General features: G+C 43.5%; 1 protein-coding gene across 1 annotated transcript in view; it reads right to left on the bottom strand.

Moving 5' to 3' along the window:
• grid2ipb (glutamate receptor, ionotropic, delta 2 (Grid2) interacting protein, b) overlaps positions 1-12489 on the bottom strand; it is a 30037-nt gene extending 17548 nt beyond the window's left edge. Inside the window, exons 1-6 of the mRNA XM_053413968.1 lie at positions 12405-12489; positions 11534-11787; positions 11079-11408; positions 10438-10592; positions 2633-2914; positions 1-46 (exon numbers count right to left, since the gene is read on the bottom strand). The exon at positions 1-46 is cut by the window's left edge and continues 13 nt beyond it. Of these exons, the coding sequence (XP_053269943.1) occupies positions 1-46; positions 2633-2914; positions 10438-10592; positions 11079-11408; positions 11534-11787; positions 12405-12489 (1152 nt within the window). The remainder of the gene's footprint in view (positions 47-2632; positions 2915-10437; positions 10593-11078; positions 11409-11533; positions 11788-12404) is intronic.
• Positions 12490-13823: the final 1334 nt, after the last annotated feature.

The following is a 13823-nucleotide window of genomic DNA, read 5'->3' as shown; positions in this document are numbered from 1 at the left end:
CAGCGTGAAGCCAAAGTTCTTTTTCCCCCGGTAGACCCGAACGATCCTGAGGACAGACAAAGGGTTAAAAGTGAAAAGAACTGCTGAGTCATGAGGTTCTTTCAAACTGGATTAAACCATATTTAATCCCACTTTTTGGCATCACTGAAGGAAAACAGCCTTTTGTTCTTTTATGTTAAAATAAAAATTACCTTTTACCAGAGAACACATTTCTTTAAAACTTCTCTCATATGAGTCATGCAGTTCCTGTTTTAATTGGTATAAAATACAGCAAGGTTCAGTTCACTGCTGAAACCACTGAAGTAATGTAGATAAACTTCAGGAAGTACAATTTTAGTAATGAATTGAAATCATTTGAGGTTCTAAATGTTGAACAGGTAATAACAACAGCATGAAAATGTCAATTTTGACTTTGTTGTGACTAACACACTATTTCTCTATTATTATTCAAGAGTGTGGCATTTCAGTCTGAGAGCAAGAGTTTAGCTCCTCATGCTCATGCTGCTTCTCTGGGGCAACGTCTGCTCTCATATTTCTCCTCGGCTCTACATCACTGTGTCCTAAATTCAACACCAATTATTAAAGTAAAGTCATATCTTTTTTATGCATTATTTAATGGTTGTGTCCATTACCACATTGCTGTCTTTTGTCAAAGCAACAGTCCAAACATTGATGTACACAAGGATAATAGAAGTGAAAAAGTGGCAAATTCCCACATCTGCAAAGCTGGAACCTCAGCGTTTGAAATTTAATTGAATAAATTATTAATTAGTTATTATAATCGTTTTCTACCGACTGTTGCTATAGTCACAACCTGTGCGTGAACGGTCGGGGAGCCCAGCTGTCTCTGGAGCGATGGCTCACCCGCTGATGTTTGTTACGAGGCTGTTTGTGCTTCTCTTTTGTTTTTGTGACTTCCTGTTGGTGGGAGTCTGAACAAGTGCAGATATGACGCTCTTTTTTTTTTTTCTCCTAGGATCCAACTTTGTGATTTAGTGCAGGCTCAACTCCACGTCACTTCTCACCTCTGTGTATCTCATTCAATCAGCTTCAGGCTTAAATAAAAATATTACAGTACTCGTTGACATTTTGCTGACGGTGGCTCTTCACCCCCCCAGTGGAGGAATACAGGCTGGACCCTCCCATTACATCAAAGATGAGACACTTTCACTGTCGTCGATCCACAGCGTGTCGCCATGGAAACCACTCAGGGCAACACTGGTTTGGTATGTAAACGGAGGAAAGACTAAAAAGGAGGGGGGGGATGGAAAACAGACAAATCTATCCTTTGGTTACCGGCTGTTATGTAAGACGGGCTAAATGCAGATGGGTGCATTCTGTGCTGTCTGTGTGTATTGTGTGCATTGTGTGTGAGTGATACTGTTTGCGAGTGTGTAAGAATGTGTGTGTGTGTGTTTGTGTGTGCGTGGGGAGGGTGTTGGGCTGCACAGAGCGGTGCAGCACCGACCTCTAGCAAACTTCAACACTGAGTCTATCCAGGCCTCCTCTACTTGTCATCAGTCAACATCAGCTATACTTTCACATGGGATCTATCAGTCACTACTGAGCCACCAGCTGATCACATTGTACTACAGCTACAACAACTGGCCTAAAAAGACAATTATTCTAATCTATCTATCTATCTATCTATCTATCTATCTATCTATCTATCTATCCATCTATCTATCTATCTATCTGTGTTTCTATCTCTCTCTATCAGTGTATCTCACTCTCCTTTTTCCTATCTTGCTCTCTCTCTCCTCATACTTTTATGTCTCTATCCATCTATCGCTCTCTCCCTCCTTCAATTTCTGTATTTCTTTCCATCAATCTCGCTATATTAATTTACCCCTCTATAAATCTCTCTCTCTCTCTCTTTATCCATCCATTCATTAGGTACTGTTGAGACACAACGGAATAACAGCACAATCTCTTTATGTGACTGACACGACACAAAGTTCTCTCTCTCTCTCTCTCTCTCACAATCACCCTCTCTGCTGCTGTTATGCGACCTGTCGACACATTCAACCCCCTGTTCTCACTGTCATGTGGATCAGACCTCATGTTCTATTAAATTAGATTGGTGTGGGCAGGGTCCTGACACTCGTGTAATCCTGCATTCAATCCACTGTGCAGTTGTTAATTGGTGTGATTAGTGTGTCGGGGTGTGTGTGTGTGGGGGGGGGGGGGGAGCCGGATGGGTCGAAGGGTCACGTTCTCTACAGCAGTGAGCAATTAAGATGATGATTAGGTGATGATAGATTATGATGTTATCAGACAAAATGGAAAATACTGATTAACCTATATTGTAGGCTATCATTTAAATATTTAAATACAAATTTATTTATCTAAAATAATTTTTGTTTCCCTCTTTGTGAAGCACTTTATAATGGCTGTTTTGAAATACGCTATACAAATAAGTTTGTTATTAATATCATTATTATTATTGTTACAAAGTTTCTTCCTATATACAAAGATTTATTTTTTCTTAAGTGTGGTTTCCTTGTCAAAACTGTGAGAGTATCTGAATAAGACATTCAATCGTGGATTTACAACAGTAAGAAACACCTGCAAAGAGCCAAATGAACTCATACAGCACCACATCAAAACAACAGGTCAGGAGTCTGCTCACCTCTGATTGGGTCCGATGGGGGGATGTGCTGGAATCCCAGAGACAGACTTCCTCATACCCCTGTCCCTCTCGGTGTCACCCCTCCCTCCGGGTTCCCCTCCATCCCTGGGCACGGAGCTGGCCCGTTTGGATCCGTGGTGGCGGTCGGAGTGATCCTCGCTCCGGCTGCGTCGGACTCTGCCCTGCGGCTCGCTGATGCTCTTGCTGCGGCAGAGCCGGTTGATCACGTTCTGGGAGACGGCGTCGTCGAAGCGCTGCCGGTGTTTCTTCGGGATGAAGATTCTGGCAAACATGGTGGCATGTGAGGGAAATAACGGGGGGTGATAAGTTTTTTTTTTTTGTCCACAAGAGTTGCCTTAGAAAAAAAAGAGAAAGAGGTTGAATCTACATCAAAGATCCACCTCGATCCATTCTGAAAGCCAACAGCCCATAATCAACCATCTCAGATTTCCAATGAATTTACAGGAGCAAGTCTGACATCCAGTATGACCATTGATTCGACTGCTACTGAAATAATCTTCACAATCCAAGTCCACACTTCTTCAAATCAACAGGCTTCCACCTTCAACACTCAGATTCTAAAGATAAGAGAAGAAAAAAGCCTCTGATGGACAGATGATGTGTCTTTCCCGCTGGAGGTGACGGTTTTCCCAAGAGGGGAGAAAAAAGAAGAGAAGTTGAATGAGAATGAAGGGAGAAAAGGTCTTTCTCTGAGGATAAAGAGACAGTGATAAAAAGCCTGGCGTCGCTCTCTGCTTGCTGAAGTCTCACTGCTGCAGCGTGAGGTACCAGAGCCGGAAGACAGCAAGAGAAAAAAAGGTGTGGGAGTGAGCGAGCATGGGATTTCTCCTCTCTCTCTCTTTCTCTCTCCCCCTCCGCATCTACAGAATCTCACTCTCCCCCTCTCTCTCTCTCCCACACTTCCGTCCACGCCTCACCTCTGTGTCGATCATCATGTTGACCTCAGACCTCAGTGGACAGCAACACGCAGTAGGAGGAGAGGTTGTTTAAACTGAATGAATCCTGCTCATTTCAGGGAACAGTCCAGTGTTTCTCTGAAAGCTTTATCCTGCTCGGCCGATGACGTTTTTACTTTCATTCAAACTGTGTGTACTTTGTCAAATAGAGAGCTGGACGCTGACTACACAGCGGCGCCCACTATATGAGATCAAAAGAAAATGAGTCGTCTCCGCGCACACAAGCTGTCAACAGAACACAAGGTTTCATTCAAGTGATCACAATGGCTGCCAAAAGACAACACACACACACACACACACACACACACACACACACACACACAACACAAACACACACACACACACACACACACACACACACACACACACACACACACACATAGTCAAGCTGTAGTTCATCAGTTTTCACAGTGGACACATAGTGTTGTCAATGCACTCATGGGTAATTTCTTTCGTCATCAATGGCCTCAATACACAACACAGCAATGTTCACAGATATAAAATATGACTCCTAAGCTTCAAAGTACTTCAGGGAAATTAACTAATTAATCTCCAGCTGAAAAACCAACAGTTTCATAACATGTGGAATTAATTTATTATCACAACCTGATAATAGAGAATTTGCACCCACGTTGGGCACATCATTAATTTGGCTAATTTCCCTGTAGTGGGACTAATACATTATTCTTTTAAGTTATTTCATTGTGTATGAGCGCTGCTTTTTGACCTCACCCTCAACATTGAGTTCTTTTTCACATCATTGAGTTTTTCTGGCAAAAACATTTAATACACTTGCTCTATTACTTAGTAAATGGGGATATTCAAAGAAGAAGTTTTTTGTTACCCAGTATTTCCAGATTCTATATCATAAACTAATCTCACCAGCTGGGGGTCAGGGTTAGTTGTGTTGTTAACATTTACCACACAACATATGCAAGGGATGGCAAGAAGGCAAACTTCCTACAATGTTCAACTTTACTAAACTAGACCCATACAAATTTGTTAGATCTAGAAGAGTAGAAAATCCGGACTGCACTGTTCTGCGGGACTTGACGATCCGGAGTAACGAGTCAGAAGTGAATTATTTGCTTCCGTGTTTATTGAATCACAGAATCATCGAGATCAGAGCTCGAACACACACAACAAATGTTCCAGTTCCCACCTACACCAGTCTGTTCAGCTCAGACTCTCTGATTTGCCGCTGATCAGATGAATCAGCCATCAGCAGGCAGGGTCTGTGAAAAACAGCCCCAGTCGGGTAATTAGTAACAAACACGCTGATGGTTACAAGGGGGGGGGGGGCGCATAACAGCTACCACTGAACGTGTCCACTAGAAGCTAATTAAGCGGCTTGAAAACAACTTTGACAGCTATGTAACGCAATTAGGAGAAGTTTGTTGTACAGAGAGAAAGAGTGCGAGACAAACACGAGGCCTGACACTGGTTGTTTTCATTATCCAGTGTTGTTTATTATGTGATTCCCCCCTAGTGGTTGTTTGAATGAACAACGCCACTTGCCGCACTTCACAGGAGCTCTCCGTTCAGCACCACCACAACACAAGACTAACTACCAGCAACAAAGCTTCTTTCTTTCTTTCTTTCTTTCTTTCTTTCTTTCTTTCTTTTTTCTTTCTTTCTTCCTTTCAATGTCACATTGATTTCATGAAGAATCTCTCCTCCTATTGAGACAACCTTTTCCAGAAGGCCTGTTACAAACTGGTGGTGTACTGTACAGTTGGAAAGGTGTGTGTTGCATTATGGGAAGTGCAGGATCTGGGGGAGAGATTTAGAATTGTGTGACCCTTACTAGAGGGCCAAAATGAGGATTTTTTCACCTCTGCCGCATCGGTTTTGAACATCTTTTTTTGTTCAGCATCCAACAGTGATGTCACAGTGCACCGACACACCTAAGACTATACTTCTACATCTAGTCAACAACCTGGAGAATTTAGCGCTGGATATCAGGAAGGCCAGGGTTGCTTTTCAAGTGCTGCATTTCATTTCTTTACATTTTCACCCATACTATCTTGTCTTCATCCATCCATTATCTATACCGCTAAACCTTTTAGAGTCATGGGGGATCCTAGCTGACATAGTTTAAGAGTTGGCTTACCCCCCCGGACAGATCGCCAGCATCGCAGGTTGCCAACATACAGAGACAAGCAGTAATTCAGGAGGAAGCCGGAGAAAACCCCTGCAAACACACAGATAACAGAAAGACCTGGGATTCTAACAGGGAAACTTCTTGCTGTGAGGCCTCAGAAGAAACATGATCGGACATACTGCCTTCCTCTTATGAGGCACAATTGCTGTTCAAAATGTGTTATAAACCATAATGACATAAAAAATCAATGAACAACAGATTCCTACGATCTTAAAAACATTAAACATTGATTTAGATTCTTTTGCCATGATGTGTTTGAGAGAAGCTGCCACGTTATGTAATTTTTGGGACAAATCACTTCAGTAAAAGATATAGGCCACGTATTCTTAGACTGCTGTCACAGTCTCTGCAGATTCTGATCGGGTGTGAGGTGCACTTGTACGTGACTGCAGTCTGAGACAGTGTTGCAGGAGTAAAGACTACGGGTGACAATGAGCATATTCCTGAGATATAAATAAATGTTCTGTAGTGGTGTGGGAGAAGCAGCCCACACGGTCCCTGTCTGTTTGCTATTTGTGCTTCCCTGCTATTTGTCATCCATTCAAACCAGAGTAATAACACGTCTCTCACATGGATAGAGTACCTGTCTGTTGCATGCTCTTTTAAATGAAGGTGTTTATCCACCTCAGCATGCACAGCCACGTGATCAAATAACAGCCGCCTCATCACAAAAAAAGTTTTCCGCATCAACTCTGGGAAACTGAGCGAGTGCTCTGATTGACCTCGTTTACGGAGAACAGAGATCTATAATTATCTGAAAGAAGGGTTGTGGAGGAGGAAGCAAGCGGGGACGAGGGATGTATCTCAGAAGGGAGAACGACAAGCAGGAAACGACAAAAAAAACCAGACCTTGTTTCGGTTCGAGAGTCCTGATGTGGCTCAACTGCAGACGAGGGAGTCTTATCTGTGCGATTGTCATTACGTCTAAATACATGTAGAGATGACTTAATAATGTGTGTGTCCTCGAAAATAATTGAAGCTGTGGTGGAGACTTTACAGTGGTGCATCACTTTATTCCACTTAAGACAGTGGAATTATAAAAATTACATGAGCAATGAGCTGCTCTATGAACTTGTCAAAAGTAGATGTAGTTGTGTAAGTGGTCGGCCAAGTGTGATCCATTGTGCAGATACAGTGTATAAACATCGTAGACTAGCCTGTGGCACACACTGGAAACATAATTACATGTGATCAAAGTATGAACATGGTCATAAAAGGGAGGCTGATTCAAATGAAAAATGAAATGGAGAATATAGAAAAGGAGGGAGGAAGAGGAGAACTATATAATAATGTGTTATGTAACACACACTATACAGAATTCTAGGTCATGGCTGATCGTATATACATATACATGCAGATGTATATATTACATACATACTCTACACATAGAGCTACATAAAGCTGTCTCCAATGCATCCATTCTAAAGGTAAAGAGAACGTGTTTGTATTAATGGAAATAGCAATTAGGAACACACAGGCTTTAGTGCTGTCTGTTGGTAAAGGGTCACTATTTATATGAGGCTTTTCGAATTACAGTATAGTTTTGCCATTCACCCATTCACACAGTGCATCTATGTGCAGCACGTTCTCTCTCACACATCAGTCACACAGCAGGCAGGGTTCGGGATTTATTATCTTGGCACACGAAAAGGGATCGAAACCGCAGACCCTCTGGTCCCATTGTGTGCCAGCTGCTCTGGCAGCTGACCCTTGCAGTTAAGATTAAAGACCATCATTAACAACACTATAGAAAAAGACAATAGTTCACAAAATGGAGTGAATTTCAGGACGAGCTGGTAACGGCAGTACTGTGACTTGCTAGAAGAAGCATTATCGATTACTGAACTCTCTTATTCTGATATTAGGCACAATGCTCACTGCAATGGTCATTTATAGTGAAATGGTTTGGTACTCTGGTTTTAGCTGTTAATGCAATAGTCCCTCTGCTTTTAAACAAACTTAATGCAACTTGTGCAAAAAACAAACATTCCTGCTATGTTCAGAGATGATAAAGACTCAGTATAATACAGTCAGATAAAGTTTTAAAAGGAATATTTAGGTAATCCTTAATTCATCATGCTCAAATGCATGCAAAACACACACACAAACACACACACACACACACACACACACACACACACACACTAACCGGTCCAAACACGTGGCAGGAGATTACATCCTAAAAGCAAAACATCACTCATACTAATGACTTCAGTCGTTATTGTACTACACATGAATTGTTAACTGTTACAACAAGCTGTACGCATCCCCTCAAGTGTGGTCACCTCACATTAAACTGCATGAACATGCTGATACGGGTTCACTCCAATGAATAAATTATACATTTAAAGCTCCGGCAAAAAGAGATTCTTAGAAAACAACCAGGGAATGGAAGAAATCAAAGCCACAAACAGCAGCTACAACACAACAGCAGCTGCTATCCTCACCTACTGAATCACATCTCATTAAATATTCACACACCTCCTACTTTGCATACATTATCACACTGATGGCACTTGGCAAAATACTGCAGGTGTCATACATTAAAAAGCTGACAAACATTCAAATTTCACTCAAAGGCTCACAAGCAACCAAATTTCATAAAAGAATAAAAAGATGTACTCACCCAAGACAATTCATGATCTCAGCTGTCACCCATGGTTTCGAAAGTAAAAAAAAAAATCTAACACACAACTTGCACAATCTACTACAAACAAATCTAGGGATCACAGCTGTAGAGGCATCCACCGCTACACTGTGCTCCTTGTTTGACGAGGACGAAAGATAGGATGGGACCTCGGCGCAGGCAGGAGGCTGCCTTTACCAAGTATCAAGGGAGAACTGTCACCGCATGGAGAGAGAGAGCGGGGACCAGCCCTGAGCCTCTGAGCACAATGATAAGAAGATCCATCCGAACAAAATGTTAAAAAAAAAAGTCCAGGAGAGAGGGAGAGAGGATAGAGAGGCAGAACAGTTGTGAGATGGGTGGGGGATGATAAATAAAAAACCCAAAGAGATGGGTTATTATTGGTGCTTGCCCTTAGTTATACAAAACACCCAATGACGCAAGATAGTGTTTTAATTATTCATGACCAATTTAAGTTAAAAAAAACGCTGTTGCTCGTGTCTCTTCCGGGTAGGGAGACGATGCAACTACCTCAGCACTGACCTCATCCTGCTGGAAAGCCTTCTTACAGTGTATTAATACCACTGAAATGAGCTGTAGTAGTAGTAGTAGTGGAGGACGCCAGGGTAGTAAGAGAATAAAAGGATTGATTGGCTCAGTTTGTGGAAGAGTGCAATCTGTGGACAAACTGTCTGGGGAGTAAGAGAGAGGCAGGCGTGATGGTCATTCTGGCGCACGGAAAACCAGGTAGTTCTGGCCCTCTGACTGGTTTTTCACATTTAATAACCTGGCGCTGCTCCATCTCATAGACACATGGAAACACCATCAAAAAACCTGTTGGGTGCAGTTTGAGCTTTGTGGATACAGAGCAGCACGGCCGCCTGTAGTATAGATGTTTTCATGGAGTGAGCACTCATCTAAATCGGCCTGTGGCTCGTCATCACACACACTACTCCATCCTGCGAGTTCAGTTCACGCTGCCAATCCTCATTTTCTGCTAAAAAAACCCCTCTAAGCTCAGGTCCCACCCGGGTCAGTTCAGTCACTCGGTTTCACTAACACGGATGATGACACTTCAAGGGACTTGGAGGGTCACATTGGATTTACGGCGGGTGGCAGATGGGGCCCCACCTAAACCTCAAGCGAAGCTTTATAATGCCTGGCAGTGGACGAGACCCCACCCTAATCCATCCTGCGACAGAATGAGCAACAGGAAAAAGCCTGTTTATGTGATTATTGTGAGTGAAATCCAGGCAGATCATTTTACTTTTCCCTGGGACCACAGTGAAACGGGACACTGGGATGCAAAACCAGGTCCTGGTTCTTATGTTCTTTTATCACTGTGGCTTTTTAGGGTTTTGTGGGGCATATATATCGAGGGTCTAATGGAACTGCAGAGACTTAGAGATCTTCCGCTAGCAGCATTGGAAATGTATCCCATACTGCTGAAACTGCCAGGCATCGGCGAGTATGTGAATCTATGTACCGATCCGATAGCTCATCTTTAGAGTATAGTAGTTTAACCCAGATAAAACTTCCCCTGAGACCACGACTGTACTGCCACTGGCAAGTACTCAGTACTTTAGAGCAGCGTAAGCCGAAATGTCAGCAGAAGTAAAATAACTACATGCACCGTATGCAACATTTCAGATTTAAGGGTGGGGAAGTAGGGCTGTCAAATTAACACTAGCAATCTCATGATGCATTTGAGCATTGTCTGTGTGTATTTCCATGTATTTCAAAGGGTGCAGCCTGAGACAGGCCATACAACAATGATCCGTATCAGGAAGGAATGACAGGAAACATGGGGAGACAGAAGGATGTAACATGTGATGAAGCTCTGCCAATAACAAAGAAACCTGGCTACACAATATGTGTCTCAGGCTGTCATAGATGACTCAGGATGATAAATTTAGCCGGAAGTAATTGACCACTTTTCCTCAGTCTGACCTTGCAGCCCACTGTGAAATACCGTCAGTTTATTCTATACCATGTTATGTAATACATTGTCAATGGAAGTGAGACCTCCGGCTTGTACCTGATGCTGGAGATGAGCTGTCGATGTTCGTCAGTGGTGAGTATCTCTGGCAGAACAGAGGCCAACCACTCCACTCTCTTCTCGGCCGCGTACTGCTTCAGCACACTGAAGAGTTTCTCTTTCACTTCAGGTTCATCACCAAGAATCTGGTCGACCTGATGGAGACGTTTGAGGACAAGACGCTGCCTGGTCATATGTTCAACACCAGTTCAAAACAATAAAGAGTCTTAATAAAGTAACCAATACTGAATCTTCTGACAAATCTTGTAGCTTAGCCAGTTTAGTTGTATAATTTCCTTTCAATCAAAATCCTCAGAAAGGGAGGGCTGGCCAAAATGTCCTCATCCTGTAGGTTCTAGGCTCAAACTAGTCCTCATAAAGACATCTGTACCATTACACACACACACACACACACACACACACACACACACACACACACACACACACACACAACAATATTTTCTCATTGGCAACGCGGGTAAGCAAGCAACCCACACCTCTCTCGACAAACACAACATCGCTGAATTCTGATTGGTGCACAGAATTGCACAACCTCCCCTATTTCCAAATAAACTCCCCAACTCAAGTGGACCAGGGGAAAGAATCAAACTTCACATTATTAGTAGTATTTTTCGACGTACCTTGCTGTTGAACTCCAGAGCTTTATGTTTACGGTCCATCCTTGGCCCGTCTCCCCCCATCTGACTGTCGTCTATGCTGATGCTGTGCTTCTGCCTCACGCCGAGGCACAGCACCCCCAGACGGAGCGTGCTTCCCTGGGAGGCCTTGATCAGCGCCGCGGCCGTTTCATGCTGCCTGACGGGGATGCCGTTGACCTCCATGACATAATCCCCGGCCCTGAGACCTGCACGGCCGGCCGGCGAGCAAGGCGAGCAGTCCTCCACTAGCAGGGGGCAGTCTCCAACGATGGTGAACCCAAAGCGACCATCCGGACCTGGTATGATGTCCATCTGTAATGGACAAGTAAAAAAATCCCATGCCCATCAAAATCACCGGATTATACCATTTCCTGTAATTCCACAGGCATTAACCTACACATGCAGTATTCCTGTGATATATTCAAGAGCTGTAAGACCTGCTGTATACGGGACACCACTCCGATACTGGGAGGGATGTTCTTCTGAGTCTGGGCTATGGCCACGACGGCCTGCGGACCAAGTGTCGACACATTGTGGCCCTCGATCTCCAGGACCTGGTCCCCCGCTTGCAACCCGGCCAGGTGGGCGCTGCTGCCTTCCTCCACTGAGAGGATGTAGCTGGGTCCATTCCCACCGAGCTGGAAGCCAAAATCCTCGGGCCAGCCCTGATTGGACGTCGGCATGCTGAGGACTACAAAGATCGGAATGGTGGAGGTAGAATAGAAAGAGGATGTAAGATTTGAGAAATTAACACACACTTATTCAAATACAATCACTTACCCACAGCAGCCAATGCATTAATATCTACTGGCATCGCAAATACACACTCAGATTTAACGATCCTTTGCATATTTCAACAGCGATCCAAACTGACGCCGCTGTTCCCTGTCTCCATCCTCCTGCGTCTCGAGTCGTTCTATCGTGAGCGGCTCTGTAACCTTCTCCCCTGAACCGTGACACACTCAGCCGTCCCTGACCTGGTTCACAAACCCCCACGGCAGCCAATCAAATGAAGGCGTCGCAGAGATCGCGACTTTAATTATCTTCAGAGACACAAGTAAAAGTCTTGCCTGTTGAACAGTAATTAGGCAGCAAAGCGAGAGCGAGCACACCACCGGCTGCACTGAGGAGTTTTAAGCAAGTTAAGAGACAGAAAACAGCTTTAAAGAACAAGCAAATCAGGCAATACACAGAATATCAGAATATACAAATGCTCTGGCTCAGCTGGAGGCTAATGATGCTCCACAGCCTCTAAAAGCCGCAGCACAGCAGGATTCACACAGTTGACAAAACCGGCAAGAGACTTACGGAAATCTTTAGATGGATACCGATTGCCTCGTTTGTTCTGCCGAAAAGAGTATCTGCCTTTTTTGTTTTGCAGAAACTTCTTCATCTTGATTTTTTCAAAATAGCAGGTTGCCTGCTAGCACAAAAAAGTATGCAATAAAAAAAAAAAAATCCCCTCCTCTCTGATCACCCCACAATCCCAAAGTCAAACAGAGAGAGTGACAAGGTCAACGCACAGCCCCATTCTAGCTCCCCTGAAACCACAGCAGCCTCCTCACGAGCAATGGGTGAGTGTGCATGAAAAGCCAGTGCAGCCTGTGTGACACCGTCAACGAGTTGGTCCTGCGTCTCATCCCTGATTCATCCTGGGGCCAGCCTGCTTGCACACAGTGTTAATCAGAAAACTGGGACGCGTGCACCCGCGCACCTCGGCTCCTTAATACTTCTCTCTCCAAAAAGGGCTATTGTGAGGCCTCATTTTTCTATAAATACACCAGTGTGTCTTTTTTTCCCTCTCCTCCTCTCTCGGCTAGGTGGCTCTCCGAGGGACTGCTCCTGGCCCAGAATCGCTCTGCTTCGCTGCGAGGAAGCCTGATGAGCACTAATTGGAGCGTCCGCTCGCCTGGAATTCTGTCAGTCCATGTGTGTGTGAGCACATTGAAAGGCTCAGTCCATTGAGAAGGAGCAGGAGCAATTTAAGATCTCAGCCTGCAGGATTAGTAGGATTACGAGATGAATCTTCAGCGCTCCCCCACCCCCTCGCCATTAACACTGAAGGAACACATGCTCCCCTTCCTTGAGGAATACATCCACGGACTATAAGACATGTATTGTTAGGTGGTGACAAAACACTGCAGTGTCAAGATAAAGTCAGATGGTTCAGAACCAGTGAAATATTAAGATAATCTTAAATCCACTATGTGTAGATGTTTCTTTATTGATTATGTCCTCTTTCTAATTACCCTGATGTCATAGGTTTATTTGTAGAATAATGAAACCACTGCAGACAAAACTGGTGCAATGTCACTTTCAGCCCATTCATTATGTGTCTCCTGGGCGGGACCGTGATGGAAATGCACTGCTGTCTGCCACAGTAGTTTTTTATTTGCACTTCCATACAAATAACTCCTTTAATTATGTTGTCATCATTATCATTTATAAAATATATTATTATTAATGGTCAAACTGATTTAACTGGCAAATTGCCAATCATCAGTTAATTTGTGGACAAATTTTGTTTACATTTATTTGAATAAACAAGCATTTCAAAAACATTTAAAACATTTCTTTATTATTTCAGAATTCTTTCCTCTATTTTCTGATATGTTATATCCCACCAGAAAGATGGATATTGCAATTTGACACTGCTCACTGTTCACTGTTTTGCATTTTGCATTTCACTTATTACTTCACTTTTTATATCTTTTATCTTTATATATT

The sequence above is a fragment of the Pleuronectes platessa genome, chromosome 21 (genome assembly GCF_947347685.1).
Source record: "Pleuronectes platessa chromosome 21, fPlePla1.1, whole genome shotgun sequence".
Taxonomy (NCBI): Eukaryota; Metazoa; Chordata; class Actinopteri; order Pleuronectiformes; family Pleuronectidae; genus Pleuronectes; species Pleuronectes platessa.
The sequence above is the reverse complement of the archived record's forward strand: the minus strand, read 5'-3'. Positions and strand labels throughout refer to the sequence as shown.